Raw genomic sequence first — 18,293 nt, 5'->3', positions numbered from 1 at the left:
CTGTCATGTGCCTTTTACTGAGGAGTGGCTTATGTCTGGCCACTCTACCATAAAGGCCTGATTGGTGGAGTGCTGCAGAGATGGTTGTCCTTCTGGAAGGTTCTCCCATCCCCACAGTGGAACTCTAGAGCTCGGTCAGTGACCATCTGGTTCTTGGTAACCTCCCTGACCAAGGCCCTTCTCCCACGATTGCTCAGTTTGGCCAAGCGGGCAGCTCTAAGAAGAGTCTTGGTGGTTCCAAACTTCTTCCAATTAAGAATGGAGGCCACTGTGTTCTTGGGGACCTTCAATGCTGCAGAAATGTTTTGGTACCTTTCCCCAGATCTGTGCCTCGACACAATCCTGTCTCGGAATGCTGCGGACAATTCCTTCGACCTCATGGCTTGGTTTTTGCTCTGACATGCACTGTCAATTGTGGGACATTATATAGACAATTTAATTTACCACAGGTGGACTCCAATCAAGTTGTAGAAACATTTCAAGGATGATCAATGGAAACAGGATGCACCTGAGCTCAATTTTGAGTCTCATAGCAAAGGGTCTGAATACTTATGTAAAGGTATGTTTTTTTATACATTTCCAAAAATGTCTAAAAATCTGTTTTCTCTTTGTCATTATGGGGTAGTGTGTGTATATTGATGATGGAAAACATTACTTTAATCAATTTTTGAATAAGGCTGTAACATAACAAAATGTGGAAAAAGTCCAGGGGTCTGAATACTTTCCAAATGCACTGTATACAACCAATGGAGAAGGACAGCTGAAAAGGCCTATATAATCATGAAGGCCTATATAAATCATGAAGGCTAGGCCTATATAATCATGAAGGCCTATATAAATCATGAAGTGGCTAGGGCCTATATAATCATGAAGGCCTATATAAATCATGAAGGCTAGGCCTATATAATCATGAAGGCCTATATAAATCATGAAGGCTAGGCCTATATAATCATGAAGGCCTATATAAATCATGAAGGCTAGGCCTATACAACCATGGAAAGGTCCAGCTGAGGTCTGGTGTGAACCACTTGCAATATGGATACCATGCCAATCAAATCCCATGGGAAAATGTCATGACAGTTACACTGACTCTTAAAAAGACTTCTATGAGCAAGCCACTGATGCCTAAAGAAGGCATTACAATGACTTTTCCAAGAATGCTAACCAAGGTTATTGGGCGAATGTCTTTTAGTATTTATAACAGTTCTGGTCTAGCAGTTATGCTACATGGTCAATGATATAGGCCTCCTTTCCTATCGGGTTAATCTATTTAGTTCACAGACGTGCCACACAGACCAAAAGCATCCAGTCTCTTTTCTCTCTCTGCTATAGGAAAAAAAAGCTCTCCCTCGAGACAAAATACTGTATATTATGCCACTATAAATGAACAGGTTTAGGTTGGGTGTTATTCAAAGCATCATGATGGCCTTCGGCAGGCAGAGTGTGGTTGAGAAACTTAAGGTCTCATCACGTGTTGTTCTCATGACTCCAGCACCATGTCTGAAAAATCTCTTCACTGTATCCCCCACCCACCTGACATTGCTTGTCCACATTAAACACCAAACAGGAACGTGCGTGTCATATAATCATGGTAGCTACCATGAAATCCAACAGGTCATGTGACTTCAGCTTTGTCAATATAACATTTGCATTTCCAAATCTAAGGAACAGGTTGTTCATATTGTCATTGACATATTACAGCTGACAATTCAACTATTCTCAATGAGGGCAGAAATCGGAAAAGTATATTTGAAATATAGTTAATGGTCCTACACAAATGTAGCCTACAGTTTCTAGTTAAATCAGTTTTAGATATTGGAAAACGTGCTTGAGGTTCCCTCCAACTTATTTCATGTGTTACACGTTAGATTAGACAACTGATTCACACGTTTAGACAAGCTACACAAAACTGACTGAATGGTTACGCCGATCTCGTCTAGCTAGCTGGACTAGCTTAGTAAATAACGTTAGCCAATGTTAGTTTGCTGCCGGCGGTGGCGCCGTATTCGCTAGCTAGTTGGCTAATTTAACAATCTAATGAAAGCAATATGTGTTTAGAAGTTTGAAGAACAAAATGTGTAACATGTGCATCCATGCAAATTAAAAAACACCACTTCCTGGCATCTAGCAAACAAACAGCCAGTTAGTAGCTAGCTAGCGTTAGTTGCTGGCTGGTGAATAAGTAGCGTAGCGTTAGCAATTTGGCTAAACAACTAACGTTACACTTGCTTCTACAGTAAAACATACCAGCCTAAGTTTGTTATCAACAGTAAGCAAGCTTCTGATTGTAACTTTTGTACGTTTTTTTGGGCGAAAACCATTGCATTTTTTTACAGAAATTGTAAAGTGTACTAAAGAAGAGGTGCATGCGAAAAAWATATATATATATTTGACAGTTCAGCCCGCGCAGCCGTTCCCACAATGCCACCCAGTCTCATTCAGAGCGCTGCTGGTACTCGGCGCCGCTGGTGAATTCAAATTACCTGGAGGTGAAGACTTTTGAACAGCTGATAGAATTGCTCACGTCGCACATGGCCCGATAATTCGAGTCTCTAGACTTTTCCGTTTCCACGTGAAAGGCGTATAAGGACAACAATATACCCAAGACGCAAACAAGGAGCCTGGCTATTCTTTCCCATCGAGGGGTGGACACTCTCAGGACGGGCGCCGCCATCTTTCTCCGGCCTTGCTCGAGTCGTACACGCAACCGCTTACCATTGGGGACAACGAGAACTGCGACGTGGAAAAGCGTCAGAACGTMCCACACCACCAGGGCAGGGGCGTGTCACCGTCTCGCCACCCCTCGTCTACAGTACAATGGCCTGCCAAATGCCAATACAGAAAATATGTTTGTGTAGATATAAACAATTGCATCAAAATGTTTCCATACCCTACCTGTAACAGTCTGACTTGTACTTATTACATTGCTGGTCAGCTAAACTTAGTCCTGGTCTATGATAAAAACMATACCTCTATCTAAGAGTTGAAGCTCCCTATGTCCTTGCACTCTGAGACCAATCTAATCTATTACAAAAATAAATAAATTAAATGAACATGTATGGCAATCCCCTCATGCCTCTGAGCAAGTGTAGCATCTTTAAAATGTTTTCTTTTTGCCAGTGGGGTCATACTGCCTCTTAGTGTCTCAGTCGTGTACTGTTAGATATTAGAGTTTGAGATCATTTCTAATGAAACATATACTGAGTTAAACATTGGAGTTTGTCTCTCTACAAATCAAATCAAAGTTTATTGCTCACATGCACAGATTTACAGGTGCAGCAAAAAGCTTGTTACTAGCTCCAACAGTGAAGTAGAATTTTATTTAACTCGGCAAGTCAGTTAAGAACAAATTCTTATTTACAATGACAGCCTAGGAACAGTGGATTAACTGCCTTGTTCAGGGGCAGAATGACATTATTTTTAAAAAAATTGTCAGCTCAGTGATTCGATCTAGAAACCTTTTGGTCAACTGGCCCAACGCTCTTACCACTAGGCTACTTGCCATCCCAAAATGTCTTGCAAATACAATACACATGGAATGTGAAAGTGGACAGTATCATATGTTTACTGGACATGTCTAGATTATACTCACATTGCCCAGTTTGCAGTCTACAGCCAACAGACATATTTAATACTGTGTCGTCATGATAGATTTACAAGTCAACTGCATGTATCTGGGTATAGGGATTGCAGTGGCGACCCGTCATTCAGGGCAGCAGAGGTAACTCTGGGTCTTCCTTTCCTGTGGCGGACCTCATGAGAGCCAGTTTCATCATAGAGCTTGYTGGTTTTTGCAACTGCACTTGAGGAAACTTTAAAAGTTCTTGACATTTTCCACATTGACTGACCTTCATGTCTTAAAGTAGTGATGGCCTGTCGTTTCTCTGCTTATTTGAGCTGTTCTTGCCATAATATGGACTTCGTCTTTTACCAAATAGGGCTATCTTCTGTATACCACCCCTACCTTGTCACAAGCTCAAAATTATTAAGAAGGAAAGAAATTCCACAAATGAACTTTTAACAAGGCACACCTGTTAATTGAAATGCATTCCAGGTGACTACCTCATGAAGCTGGTTGAGAGAATGCCAAGAGTGTACAAAGCTGTGATCAAGGCAAAGGGTGGCTACTTTGAAGAATCTCAAATATAAAATATATTTTGATTTGTTTGACACTTTTTTTGGTTACTACATGATTCCGTATGTGTTATTTCATAGCTTTTATGTCTTCACTATTATTCTAGTTAAATAAAGATAAAATAAAATAGTAAAAATAAAGAAAACCTCTGTAATGAGTAGGTGTATCCAATCTTTTGACTGGTAATGTATATTATCAGCATTCTTGAAGAATATAACTTTTAAATGCCTCATGAGCTTAGTTKAACTCTTACACTCCACGAGAACCCAAAATATAAGCTTGTTTTCCTCCAATGTTTGTAAACATTGTAAATGTAAACAAACACTGTATAGCCTCATAACATAGTTAAAACAATAATTTTGATATCATGCATGGTCAGTCTTTGCATCCATAGCTCTATCTAGTAATCTGAGAGTGGTTACATTTCTCCAGGCCCATCCTTCAGCTTTTTACCAAAACAGAGGCGGGGCATCCGTTTTTGTTATTGTTTAATGTCTAGATTTGTCCTTTATACAGCTGCATATTATCAAGATATCAAAATGTCACCAACTAAAAGGTAAATAATAGGCTTATAGCAAATGCAGCATATGGCATTCATTTTTCACATGTAAATAGCACTMTTCAGTAGTGCTGAAAGRATGCCATTCCATGAGCGCAGCATTTATTTTTCAACTCGAATCAATGAGCCCAATCAGTCGTCCATGACAACAAAATCATAAACAACAGAGTAGGGCTGGCTAATAAGTCCTTAGTTTTAGGGTTATGCACAGGTAAAACAATATTCTTGAAGATTGGAATGACTGGAATACTTTGTTTTTTAATGTAAGGATATAATTCAATCATATTATTATATGTAGTAGAAAGCGATGGGTTAGAAGAAGCCTACATAACCAACCCACAAAGTAAAATGTAACATATATATTGCCAGCTATGTAAACTTTAACACTGATTTATCCTGCAATAGATGTCGTTCAATTGGAAACATACATTTTTGTCTTCTTCTAATGCCTCTTAAGGGGAAAGTAATCTAAAAGTAACTGAATGTAAACAGTTTAAATTACTGAGTTTGGGTAATCCAAAAGTTACATTACTGATTACAATGTGGACAAGTAACTAGTAACTGTAACGGATTACATTTAGAAAGTAATCTCCCCAACCCTGGTAGTGGTGTGGCTTTGCTGCCATGCATAGAGAAAAAAACAAGGAGAACACCGCCTTGTAAAACGAAGGGATCTTGACATGGGCCAATCAGAATCGTCTCTTGATCATGTGACGTTAAGAATATAAACAGTGAGTGACATCATCTGTTTACTTCAGCTTTTGCACCGTTGGTAGACTTCATTAGAGTACTAGCAATATTTGCCTCTCCTAAAATTATGGCAACAGACATTGAAAGATTTGCTTTTTTCGAAGAAGCACACTACGACCAATACGATTACTACAATCTAGCCGAATATTCATGTCACGCTGGTGGAAAAGGTAGAACCAAGAGAGAAATCGGACTGAACACCAATCGCCATATCCCTGCTGGACACGAGAGAAAAATTACTGAAAAATATCAAAACAGTGAACTCAAACGCAGGAGAACCAAAAGTTTAACATCTTGATGGACTCTGTGTCAGGTAATGTTGTAGAACTACGAAAGATATAGAAAATGTGATAAATGAAGCTATTTTAGTGCGAACAATGTTGCGCATAAACATGTCTGTTCGTGTCTTTTTGCCTCTGCGCTGTTGTTGTTCTTGTCCAACTGCCATTTTAAGACGAACAAAGAACCGTGTGCATTGCATTGGGTGGAGTTTTTGACATTCTGSATCAACAGCAGTTATACCCAATAGCAAATGTAACTGTTGTTCATGTTGACCTTGAAAAATGAATATTATAGTTGATTTATGTATTTTATCTCCCTTCTATACAGATCTCAACCCTAGCTGAAGATTGAACTGGAACATGGTCCAAATTTGTATTTTTGTCTTTCCTGACCCTTCTGACCCAGAGAACGGAGTTGACTGTGACTGGCCTGCCAGGAAACGCACCTTGGCAGTTAGTTTCGAGTGCACTCCTTTTCCACACGTTGCACCCCTGTAACTGGACCTAACTGGTCTCCAGTTACAGCAGTGTGCAAGAATAAATGGTTTTAAATGGTTGAAGACCTCTCTAGGACTATTATGCTGTTATGATACTGTTTGGTTTAAAGTGTAAAAAGTACTGTGTTGTGAATAAAGAGATGACGATTTAAAAGAGGATTAAAGTTTACCCTCATTTATCTGATCTAAATACCTCTATGAAATACATCTAGCCTATTTTACCCATATTTTCTGTTCTTTTAGCAAAAAAAGTAGTGTGTAGTTCCAGTAGTAGTAATTAKCTACTGAAAATGATACCACAATTTGAATTACTAATTACTAGTTGAACTATACTGAACAAAAATATAAAGGCAACAATTTKAACGATTTTACTGAGTTACAGTTCATATAAGGAAAACAGTCAATTGAAATAAATAAATTAGGCCCTAATCTATGGATTTCACAACTGGGCGTGGGCCTAGGAGGGCATAGGCCCACCCACTGGGGAGCCAGGGCCAGCCAATCGGAATGAGTTTTTTCCTCTCAAAAGGGCTTTACTACAGACAGAAATACTCCTGAGCTTTCTGGGTGGCTGGTCTCAGACGATCCCGCAGGTGAAGAAGCCGGATGTGGAGGTCTTGGGCTGGTGTGGATACCAATGGTCTGCGGTTGTGAGGCAGGTTGGATGTACTGCCAAATTCTCTAAAACGATGTAGGAGGTGGCTTACGGTAGAGAAATTAACATTAAATTATCTGGCAACAACTCTGGTGGACATTCCTGCAGTCAGCATGCCAATTCCACGCTCCCTCAAAACTTGAGACATCATTTTAGAGTGGCCTTTATTGTCTCCAGCACAAGGTCTCTTGATATGCCACACCTGTCAGGTGGATGGATTATCTTGGCAAAGTAGAAATGCTCACTAACAGGGATGTAAACAAATTTGTGCACAAAATTTGAGAAAAATAAACTTTTTGTGCATATGGATCATTTCTGGGATCATTTATTTCAGCTCATGAAACCTGGGACTGACACTTTACATGTTGCGTTTTATATTTTTGTTCAGTGTACACGTACTGTAGTTCACTACTCCCCATCACTGACAAATTTGGTATGAATCCCAAATGTAAGACAGTCACTTCACTCTCCATCTCCTCTCTCAGCCTCTTCACTTTCTCTATCCGTCTTTCCACTTCTTTCTCATTCATTTCTATCATTTCTCTTATTCACCAGTTGCCCCCCTCTCTCTTTTACTCTGCTGCTACTCTGTTTAAAATCTATGCATATTCACTTTAACTCTATCTACATGCACATATTACCTCAATTGCTCGTCTAACCGGTGCCCCCGCACATTGACTGTACCGGTACCCCTGTATATAGCCTCYCTACTGTTGTTTTACTGCTGCTCTTTAATTATTTGTTCTATTTTTTACTTAACACTTATTTTTCTTAAAACTGCATTGTTGGTTAAGGGCTTGTAAGTATTCTGCGCTTGTGTGACAAATAAAATGTGATTTGATTCAATTGAAAGCATTCACCTGTGCAACAGACTACAGTAGGTATCCCCTCTACTCACGCTGGCCTGTAGGTGTTCCCTAAAGTGTTGTTACCAGCGCGACTGGGCGGTACTTTCACCCCTGATTACGTCACGCTTCTTTTTTTTACCAACATGTGTCTGTTTTGCTAGCTAGCTAGMTAGTAGTCGACGCGTTACAATTTTGTTCCCTGTTGTATTTTGTTTAAAATATTACAATCAAAATGCAGATCTGCAATGTGTGCAGTGGAGAGACACCCAAATACCGGTGTCCGGCCTGTAGAATCAGATAGTGAGTATAATTTGTTATTGTTTGTACTTCTGCTGCAGATTTTAAAAATTAAACAGCTAGCTATCGCTACTAAAGCGACAGCATTTATCTAGCTAACGTTAGCAAGCTAGCTAGCGTAACTAAAGCTACATAATTTAGCTAGCGCTAACATTACTAAGGCGACAGAATTTAGCTAGCTAACGTTACCGTTATTAAAACTACAGGATTTAGCTAGCTAGCTACCGTAACTAAAGCTACATTATTTAGCTAGCTAGCGCTAACGTTACTAAAGCTACATTATTTAGCTAGCTACAAAACATGCATTATGATTTGTCTGTCATGTTGTTCCATATTTCTTTTTGTCCTTTGTTTTTCAGCTGCTCTCTCAGTTGTTACAAGACCCACAAGGCCAATGGTAAGAACGTTAGTTGTTTTTCCATTATAGTAGTATCTAAAGTCTTGGAAGTGACTATCATTCATAAATAACTTTACACATGCCTATACAGTATATAGCAATAGCTGATAACACTTGTTTGTGACATGAGTCTACCATCATGTTTCTTTTCCCCAGATACCTGCCAGCCCCTAAAACAGTCAGTGCCTCCTCCTGATCAAGACCTAAATGGAGCATACAGCAATGGTAGGACATGATGGTCAATGTTCTACCTAGAATCTTCTCATCAATTCCCAGGAATGTACTCGRTTTTGGTGAGATGTTCAGAAGTTGAACATTGCAGACAGAAATATGCTTTATTCGTTGGGACCCATTTCCTCATTCTCTATCAGGTATCACATTTGTGTTTGAAGATCTGTATAAAAATACAGCAGTTTGATTATACACTCTGACTTTGTGTTTCAGCAGAGGATCCCTGGACCGTTGAAGATCTCCTTGATGATGACCATACAGATAGAGTACCACTTCAGAGGCTACGACTATTAGGTACTAAACGCCTTTGATATTTCAGTTTGCACTCTGAACTTTTAAACCCCTTTAACTTACTGGGTATATAACTGTCATAGTTTCCACTAATACATTATTAATGGGTGAATTGTGCTGTATGAAATGTTGTTCTGACACCTTTGTTTGTGTTTCTCTACAGGCAAGTCGGAGGAGCTGYGAGAGCTGCTCCGAAACCCCCATCTCCGTCAGCTGATGTGCTCTTTGGACGCGGCCGACAGCAAAGCAGACGCCATTAAGACCGCAATGCAAGAGCCTCTGTTTGTTGAGCTATCAGATCAATGCTTGCAGATTGTTGAGAAAAACTATTAAAATGTACTTGCAGACAAGAGTTGAGCAGAATACACACCGAGTCCATAATTCATGTTCACTTTTCAATTTGACAAAAACAATTAAATCCTCAGTTTCTTTGTGTAAATATACAAAACTGTATACCAATTTGTTAAATATTTATTTTTAACTTGTCTGTGCAATACTGTAGTTCCAACTAGCTAAGTCAGATCTTTAAAAGGGTTCTTGGTACAGCTATATAAAACACCAAATAGCTAGCTGTGTTTCATAACACATTTGATCTGGGTATGGTGTTGAATGCCCTTAAAAACAAACATTGTTTAGTCAGTTCAAAATACAACATAATTCAAGGAATGATTATACAAAATAACAGTTACTCTAGTAGCAGATTGGGACAAGGTAACTACTGTAGTGGCAAAGTAGCAAAATACAGATCAAAGTATACAATCCTTTCCGGGCAAATAAACACATCATTAAGCAATGTGGCACATCAATGGTTCCTTTCAAATAAATACAGCAAAACGTTGATGTTTCTGTCATGCCGTTTGGTTTAACACTGAAGCGATCAGCAGCAAACTGGTTGACATTGATTATAAAGCTTGTTCAAAGACATACTATTCCCTTGTATGCAAAACACTGTAGTGTACCTCTTCTAATAATGAAGCTTGTGCCATAAAAATAGACTGGATTTGGTGTAAATGCCCAGCTTTCCGTTGACTTTGCTAAAATTACACTTAAATTTGGTCTGTGAGCTCAAGTGTACGGAATACAGATTTTTTAAAAACGGAATGTGGTTTAAACATGTATCCCTGATGAAAATAACAATTTCCCTCTGAAAACAGGCCTGTCAATAACTTAAAATGCAGCAATATCTAAAATTAAACATTACAAAAGGAGGAGTACAAATATCCCAAAGGAACTGCTTCCCATAAATAAAAATTCCAAGTTCAACCCACAGTACATTCTTGAGTTGGAACGCCACAGATTTTGAGAAAGGCACCCAAGTGGTCATAAAGCCTGAGACTTTCAACAATGATCAAATATTTCCAATATGGCAGCTAAAGCATGACAAAACTATTTATCCTGGTCCATTTATCTCCATCTACAGTACTTATAAAGAAGGTACGGTTATATGATTGAGGCAGCTCACTTAAAGTGCTGGATATAAGATAGGAACATAGAATGGATCCCACTCAGGTGCTCTCTAGCAGTATCTGGTTTAAGCCTGTCACTCCATCACACTTGTGGTCTGGATGCAGATCAGCGTAGAGCAGTGGAGATCGCTGGTAGTGGAGCTTAATAGACCCCTAATGAAGTGGGAAAGGACCACAAAACAACTACATTCACAATGGATTTGTACAGAAATTCAACAATACAGTATCACATGTGAATACAGGTGGGAATTGTCTGGTTGAGGGGGGTAGACCTGGGTCAAATACATATTGTACATTTTTTTATTTTTTTWATGTATWTTTGAGGTGCGCTCGACTTCGCTTGCCTCAAGTATTACAAATATTTGTCTGGAGGGGAGAGATAGTAGTCTTACCCTGGGCTGAGCCCTGATGGAGGCAACCCCCTGCTTGAATTGGTTGGTCTCCACCTTATACTCCCCGCTCCTGAAGCAGTGTCCGTTGAGGCAGGCCATGACAGAAATCATCTTCTGGAAGCCAGTAGCGGTCATGGACACAGTGATGGTGGGGGCTGAGGCCAGAGCCAAGCCCATGGGCCAGCCTCGCACCATGACAGGCTCCTGGATGCTGGAGAGCTGCACCGAGCCCCTGGCCCGGAGGATGGGGTCCAACTCTGGTGGCATAGCCTCCTGAAGATCCTCTGCGTCATCCAGCTCTGCCTCAGCCAGGGCGTCCATCAGCGCCTGCAACACGAGGACAAAGTCTATACAGTCACAACTCCTGTACTAGCTTTTCCTTCTTGCATGTCTGACAAGGACCATCACGATGAAAAAAATAAAAAAAAGACTTGATTTTGTTTTTTACTGGGTATATGGTGTATTTTCTTTGAATGAAGCAACCATTAGTATTTTAAAATGTCTAAAATCAAATGAATTCATTCCTGTAGGAAAGGAGAAATTCCTACATAGAAGAAACGGACCACTTGAGTTAAACACMGTCCTAGAATTCAGACAGCGAGGATGAGAGCCACTGAATTCAAGAAAATCATGCGTGCCTCCTATTTTAAATTTACCCTTTGTTTAACCAGGAACAATCCTTGAGGTTAAAAAAAACATTTTGTGCGAGGGTGACCTAGCGAGAAGCCAGCAGGACTTCTACTCACCCTCCATTTCCTCCAGGACCTCTGGAGGACTATGGCTGCCCTGTGGCACCTCCGGACCGCTCTCCTGACCAGCCATGACCGCACCACTGCAGGAGGAAGGAGAAGCGATCAGATAACGATACAGCCACAMAATTAAAAAGAACACTATTACATCGTATCTCTATAGATCCATCACAGACAACCGTGCATTCTATACATGCACTATTTTATCTTAACAGCTGTGTCAAATGCTGTCATCTGTATAAAAAGGAACACTTTATCTGGATTAAAACATCGAGATCTGATCACCAAAAGGTAMATCTAGATATTAACATCAATGTGACTCAGAGGAAACATGGTCAAGGTGTTTGTTCAGGTGAGCTTAAGTTGTTCTATTCCTTCATAAGGATTTAAGGACAGTAACCCGTAGTCATCTGAACAGGGTTGCAGGCTCTACCATCTGGTGCCTCTTGGCCAGACAGACCGGAACAGCCAGACCAAGACGGGCCCCCTAGACAGGAACAGTGACGCATTCCTAGGAGGGGTGCGTCACTTGAGTGGGTTGAGTCACTGACGTGATCTTCCTGTCTGGGTTGTGCCGTGGCYGAGATCTTTGTGGCCTTGTCTCAGGATGGTAAGTTGGTGGTTGAAGATATCCTTCTAGTGGTGTGGTGGCTGTGCTTTGGCAAAGTGGGTGGGGTTATATCCTTCCTGTTTTGCCCTGTCCGGGGGTATCATCGGATTGGGCCAGTGTCTGCTGACCCCTCCTGTCTCCGCCTCCAGTATTTATGCTGCAGTAGTTTGTGTCGGGGGGCTACGGTCAGTCATATCTGGAGTACTTCTCCTGTCTTATCCGGTGTCCTGTGTGAATTTAAGTATGCTCTCTCTAATTCTCTCCTTCTTTCTCTCTAATTCTCTCCTTCTTTCTCTCGGAGGACCTGAGCCCTAGGACCATGCCTCAGGACTACCTGGCATGACTCCTTGCTGTCCCCAGTCCACCTGGCCGTGCTGCTGCTCCAGTTTCAACTGTTCTGCCTGCGGCTATGGAACCCTGACCTGTTCACCGGACGTGCTACCTGTCTCAGACCTGCTGTTTTCAACTCTCTAGAGACAGCAGGAGCGGTAGAGATACTCTTAATGATTGGCTATGAAAAGCCAACTGACATTTACTCCTGAGGTGCTGACTTGTTGCACCCTCGACAACTACTGTGATTATTATTATTTGACCATGCTGGTCATTTATGAACATCTTGGCCATGTTCTGTTATAACCTCCACCCGGCACAGCCAGAAGAGGACTGGCCACCCCTCATAGCCTGGTTCCTCTCTAGGTTTCTTCCTAGGTTCTGGCCTTTCTAGGGAGTTTTTCCTAGCCACCGTGCTTCTACACCTGCATTGCTTGCTGTTTGGGGTTTTAGGCTGGGTTTCTGTACAGCACTTTGAGATATCAGCTGATGTAAGAAGGGCTATATGAATAAATTTGATTTGAACAGCCAGGCCAAGACAGGCCCCCTAGACAGGAACAGCCAGGCCAAGACAGGCCCCCTAGACAGGAACAGCCAGGCCAAGACAGGCCCCCTAGACAGGAACAGCCAGGCCAAGACAGGACACAGACAGAAACAGCCAGGTTAAGACGGGACACAGACAGGAACAGCCAGACCAAGACAGGTTACTGTTCATACAGCAGTGGAGCTGTGTGCCATGCAATGATCTCCATTTGCATAACAGAAGTGATGGCAGACCCAGTTGGAGTGAGGCCATTGTTACGGAGCGCTATACTGTGACCTCTCCCTCTCTCACAGACTGCTAGGGATTTAGGTCTTGACCTTACCTGCTTGGATCAGGGTGACGGKCCGTCTCATGGCGTGACGTCTGCGTTGTTTGTGCCTGCGCCAGCAGCACTGGATAGAGAAGGCTCTCTGGGAGCACACCCGGTTCCTGTGTTCCTCCAGCAGCTCCAGCTATAGATTAGATCAYTACTGAGGATTAGGCCTATCCCAGACTCAGCTCACAGTACACTGCTTTAAGACAGGACAACTGTCTGGAGGTCACCTACGTTGATTCGTAGTCCACAGGGGCCGAGCCCTCAGTCTGTTAGCCCCATAAAACATCCTATTAAATTCTACGGTCAGCCCACGGTGAGAAAGGGTCTGCAGACTATCAGGTCTGCTTTGACCCTTCCCACTGGGCAGATGTCAGTTCAACGTTTAGTTTTGATTTTACAATTGATTTTAAGTTGTCAACTAARGTGAATTCAAGAAAACATTTGAACCATCTCATTGGATTTAGACTGAAAAAAAGACGTGTCCGAAATTCCATTACGTTGATAACTTTTGCAAATCCAAATCAGTTTTCCATGTTGATTCAACGTCATCACATTGATGTTGTTGTTGTTGTTGTTGAAAAGACGTGTAAACAATGTTGTTTCAACCAGTTTGTGCCCAGTGGGATGTTTTGAGTGTTTATGCTCCACGCAACAGTGTGACACTGTTACAGCGTARGGATTAGGYGCCTTAACATACGACTCACACTTACTACACTGAACAAAAATATAAATGTAACATGTAAAGTGTTGGTCCCATCTTTCATGAGCTGAAATTTWAAAAAATCCCAGAAATMTTCCATAGGCACAAAAAGCTTATTTCTCTCATATTTTTGTGAACACCTTTGTTTACATCCCTGTTAGTGATCATTTCTCATTTGCCAAGATAATCCATCCACCTGACTGGTGTGGCATATCAAGAAGATGATTAAACAGCATGATCATTACACAGCTGCACCTTGTGCTGGGGACAATAAAAGGCAACTAAAATGTGCAGATTTGCCAAACAAGACAATGCTACAGGTGTCTCAAGTTGAGGGAGCGTGTAATTGGCATACTGACTGCAGGAATGTCCACCAGAGCGGTTGCCAGAGAATTGAATGTTAATTTCTCCACCATAAGCCATCTCCAACTTAGTTTTAAAGAATTTGGCAGTACGTCCAACTGGCCTCACAGCCGCAGACCATGTGTTACCACACCAGCCCAGGACCTCCACATCTGGCTTCTTCACCTGTGGGATCGTCTGAGACCAGTCACTTGGACAGCTGATGAAACGGAGGAGTATCTATGTCTGTAATAAAGCCCTTTTGTGGAGAAAAAAAAAAAACTCATTCTGATTAGCTGGGCCTGGCTCCCAAGTGGGTGGACCTGGCTCCCAAGTGGGTGGACCTGGCTCCCAAGTGGGTGGTCCTGGCTCCCAAGGGGAAGGTCTATGCCCTCCCAGACCCACCCAGTCATGTGAAATCCATAGATTAGGGCCTAATGAATTTATGGATTTCATCATATGAACTGTAACTCAGTTAAATCGTTAATTTTTGCATGTCGCGTTTATATTTTTGTTCAGTATACATAACTGGACGTCTCAAGAGTATTAAATCTCATTGATTTGATAAATCACAGAAGTTAATTCAACCAACTATGATGCTTCAGACCAATACAGCACTGACCATGGAATTAGTCAGGAACACTTTGGTCCTGCCGCAGTGCACCAGCGAGCTGCGGGCCTCGTTGTCGATATGGCGTGAGGCGTCGAGAGAGTGACTAAACACCACCCTGAGAATATCAGCCACAGCCGAACCAAGAGGGTCCTTGTTGTCCGCCTCCAATCCTGAGAGAGAGAGAGGGGTTAGAGACATAAACAGATTGACATCTATATGAAGGACTGCATAGACACACACAGCAGAGTCCAACACATCTTACATGTCAATCCATGACACCGTAGTCTGCATGGTCCCGAAACACTGACCAGATTTCTAACCACAGCTGATATTTTGATTCAAGGTAGCACTTAAAATGGTTGCTTCAAGGTTAAAGTGAATGTTGTTGACCCATTTGGTTTCAACTGCCAAACCACACAATGAATGCCCTTTGTGTATAAACACTTGATGGCATGCCTGTAAACCATGGTATGAGGCAAAACTATGTAGATGTTGAGAGCATACCACGGTATTTAGGTTGTAGAGCTATAAAGTGTCACCCCATAACAATGGACAATTAGCATAACACATATTTCCGTTTTGGAATACAACCAAATAGCGTCAACTTGACAGCGGGACAGATAATTCATTTTGACAGCAAGTCAAGAGCCGGTGGGGAACGTCAGAGAAGGAAATAGCACAGCATGCAATGAAGAAATTGCTTAAGCATGCGTTTACCTGAGAGATTATAAAATAGTTGGAAACATGTTTTAGAAAAGTCAACTCTAAGGAGCTTCAGAGTAGGAGGGGAGAGTACAGGATCAACTCTAAGGAGCTTCAGAGTAGGAGGGGAGAGTACAGGATCAACTCTAAGGACAGGAGAGCAGAGAGAAAAGAAGAGAGAGCCATCAGCAAGAGAAAACAAAGATAGCAGAACCCCCTGCTGTATTCATTCTGATAAAACTACTGACCATGCATATGAGAGTATGAAAGAGTTCCCTATTCAACGGTTTGTTTTCTTTGGAGTTATAGTGCCTTCAAAAAAGTATTCATACCCCTTGACTTATTCCATATTGTGTTGTGTTACAGCCTGAATTCAACATTTATTGAATAAACTGTATATAGAGCTTTTCACACCTGGATCGTGCAACATTTACCCATTATTCTATTCAAAGTTCTTCAGCGTCTGTCCAATTGGTTGTTGATAATTGCTAGACAACCATTTTCAGGTCTTGCCATAGATTTTCAAGCAGATTWAAGTCAAAACTATAATAATTCGTCCACTCAGGAACAGTCTTCTTGGTAAGCAACTCCAGTGTAGATTTGGCKTTGGGTTTTAGGTTATTAACCTGCTCAAGGTTGAATTCATCTCCCAGTGTCTGGTTGAAAGCAGACTGAACCATGTTCTCTTTCAAGATTTTGCCTGTGTTTAGCTCCATTCCGCTTCTTTTTCATCCTGAAAACCTCCCCAGTCCTAAACGATTACATGCTTACCCATAACATGATGCAGCCACCACTATACTTGAAAATATGGAGAGTAGTACTCAGTAATGTGTTGTATTTGACCCAAACATAACACTTTGTATTCAGGACAAAAAGTGAATTGCTTTGTCACATTTTGTGCAGTATTACTTTAGTGCCTTTTMGCAAACATGTTGCATGTTTTATTCTGTACAGGCTTCCTTATTTTCACTCTGTCAAATAGATTAGTATTGAGAAGTAACCACAATGTTGTTGATCCATCCTCAGTTTTCTCCTATCTCATCGGAAAAAAAAAAAACAGAGTTAAAGTCACCATTGGCATAACGCCACCAAACACTACTACAGAACACGTCTCCTGATGACAGACTTACCTTGCTCACCAGCTCCTTGAGAAAACAATGTCAAGTTGGAAATCAGTCCATAACGCTGTGTGAAACTCGTATAGGGAATTCTGCAGAGAAACAAAAACAAAGTGAGATGGAAAGCGGCGGTCTAAATCCAGAGGAGATTTTGTTCAGTATAACCCTCGTCTTTCTGGGTCAGTGGTACTGATGACAGTGCCTCTTGTGAAAGGGATCTGCTCTCTATAGTATTGCAAAAATCKAGAAAACCAGGTTGGAAGATCCCTGGAATCAGGAGGGAATAAGCAAGAAATCCAGAAAACCAGGTTGGAAGATCCCTGGAATCAGGAGGGAATAAGCAAGAAATCCAGAATCCTCCAACCAGGATTTCTGGAAAACCTGGGAAAGTTACTTGAAATTTGACACCCCTAACTCTGTATAATACACCACCCCCCTCCGACCTTACCTTATTGGAAAGCCTGCTGCACTGATGTGTATGGTCTCTACAATCCCACAGGCCTCCAGTTGCATAATGACCTAACAACGAGTCATAAAATATAGCTTTATAAGAGAGACTTGAAATAATACGATTTGCCTAGTGACCAATATCTGAGTTATCAATTGCACATTTCATTTTCCAGTTATCAAATGTCACGATTGTGTTCCAAGAAGATAAAAACCATCTACTGAACAAAGACGTGATGATGATTCATGCGTTTTCATCGTTTGTTACCACGTCAAAGCAGTCTCTTTCTCCTACCTCCTCCTTTTTGAAGGTGAGAGGCCTGCAGTCTGTGTTGGGTTTGATGCAGCGGGTGTAGTGAGGAGTGGTGCTGTGTAGAATCTTCATGAGGCTCTCCAGAGAGTTCTATAGGGAGACAAAACCATCCATAAAATATGGAACAAGAGGCTCGGAGGAATTCCAGAACAAGTAAATACCACAAAAAAGAGATCAAGAATACAACAGAAGGATTCCTAACATCTAGGATGTTTGCCCCACCTTGAACTTGGAGACCACAGTGACCACTTGTCTSTGTCCCCTGGTGCCTTGACCCACTGGGTCTCTGTCGGCAAACAGCTGGTGAAGCAGAGGGTTCTCAGACTTCTTTAGCAGGTGGATTAGTTCTGGGGGCACTGGGTCCTATATGAAGGGAGAAAAGTGCTTTTAGTGTGAATCTTCTCGTGAAATTAAGTCTTGCCATGTCCTTTTGCTTATGAAGTTACAGTGCATTCAGATAGTATTCACACCCCTTCACTTTCTCCACATGTAAATTGGATTGCATTTTTTTTTTTTTTTTTTACATTTGCAAAAAATATATATAATTTGCTTTGTCATTAGTGTGTATATTTTTTTATGTAATCCATTGTAGAATAAGGCTGTAACGTAACAAAATGTGGAAAAAGTCAAGGGGTCTGAATACTTTCCGAATGCACTGTATGTTTGTTGTTAATTAAGTCTCCTCGTGAAGTTAAGTCTTGCAATGTCTT

General features: G+C 41.4%; 3 protein-coding genes across 4 annotated transcripts in view; 1 reads left to right on the top strand and 2 right to left on the bottom strand.

Annotated features, from left to right (window-relative positions):
* LOC111963498 (vitamin K epoxide reductase complex subunit 1-like protein 1) overlaps positions 1 to 2,757 on the bottom strand; it is a 27,948-nt gene extending 25,191 nt beyond the window's left edge. The window contains exon 1 of the mRNA XM_023986982.2: positions 2,484 to 2,757. Within this exon, the coding sequence (XP_023842750.1) occupies positions 2,484 to 2,674 (191 nt within the window). The 5' untranslated portion in view covers positions 2,675 to 2,757. The remainder of the gene's footprint in view (positions 1 to 2,483) is intronic.
* Positions 2,758 to 7,839: 5,082 nt separating this feature from the next.
* znhit3 (zinc finger, HIT-type containing 3) lies at positions 7,840 to 9,308 on the top strand. 2 transcript variants are annotated; one of them, XM_023986980.2, is made up of 5 exons: positions 7,840 to 8,025; positions 8,382 to 8,419; positions 8,576 to 8,644; positions 8,867 to 8,944; positions 9,105 to 9,308. In XM_023986980.2, the coding sequence occupies exons 1-5, from the start codon at positions 7,958 to 7,960 to the stop codon at positions 9,272 to 9,274; spliced, it is 423 nt and encodes a 140-aa protein (XP_023842748.1). In that variant the 5' UTR covers positions 7,840 to 7,957; the 3' UTR covers positions 9,275 to 9,308. The 2 variants fall into 2 exon arrangements, with proteins under 2 accessions (XP_023842748.1, XP_023842747.1); XM_023986979.2 differs by having other exon boundaries at positions 7,846 to 8,025; positions 8,864 to 8,944.
* Positions 9,309 to 9,396: 88 nt separating this feature from the next.
* LOC111963006 (unconventional myosin-XIX) overlaps positions 9,397 to 18,293 on the bottom strand; it is an 11,517-nt gene continuing 2,620 nt past the window's right edge. Inside the window, exons 5-13 of the mRNA XM_023986228.1 lie at positions 17,806 to 17,946; positions 17,566 to 17,673; positions 17,272 to 17,342; positions 16,836 to 16,915; positions 15,013 to 15,173; positions 13,355 to 13,484; positions 11,546 to 11,631; positions 10,800 to 11,126; positions 9,397 to 10,560 (exon numbers count right to left, since the gene is read on the bottom strand). Of these exons, the coding sequence (XP_023841996.1) occupies positions 10,447 to 10,560; positions 10,800 to 11,126; positions 11,546 to 11,631; positions 13,355 to 13,484; positions 15,013 to 15,173; positions 16,836 to 16,915; positions 17,272 to 17,342; positions 17,566 to 17,673; positions 17,806 to 17,946 (1,218 nt within the window). The 3' untranslated portion in view covers positions 9,397 to 10,446. The remainder of the gene's footprint in view (positions 10,561 to 10,799; positions 11,127 to 11,545; positions 11,632 to 13,354; positions 13,485 to 15,012; positions 15,174 to 16,835; positions 16,916 to 17,271; positions 17,343 to 17,565; positions 17,674 to 17,805; positions 17,947 to 18,293) is intronic.

Source organism: Salvelinus sp. IW2-2015, linkage group LG4q.2 (assembly GCF_002910315.2).
Source record: "Salvelinus sp. IW2-2015 linkage group LG4q.2, ASM291031v2, whole genome shotgun sequence".
NCBI classification, from domain to species: Eukaryota; Metazoa; Chordata; class Actinopteri; order Salmoniformes; family Salmonidae; genus Salvelinus; species Salvelinus sp. IW2-2015.
The sequence above is the reverse complement of the archived record's forward strand: the minus strand, read 5'-3'. Positions and strand labels throughout refer to the sequence as shown.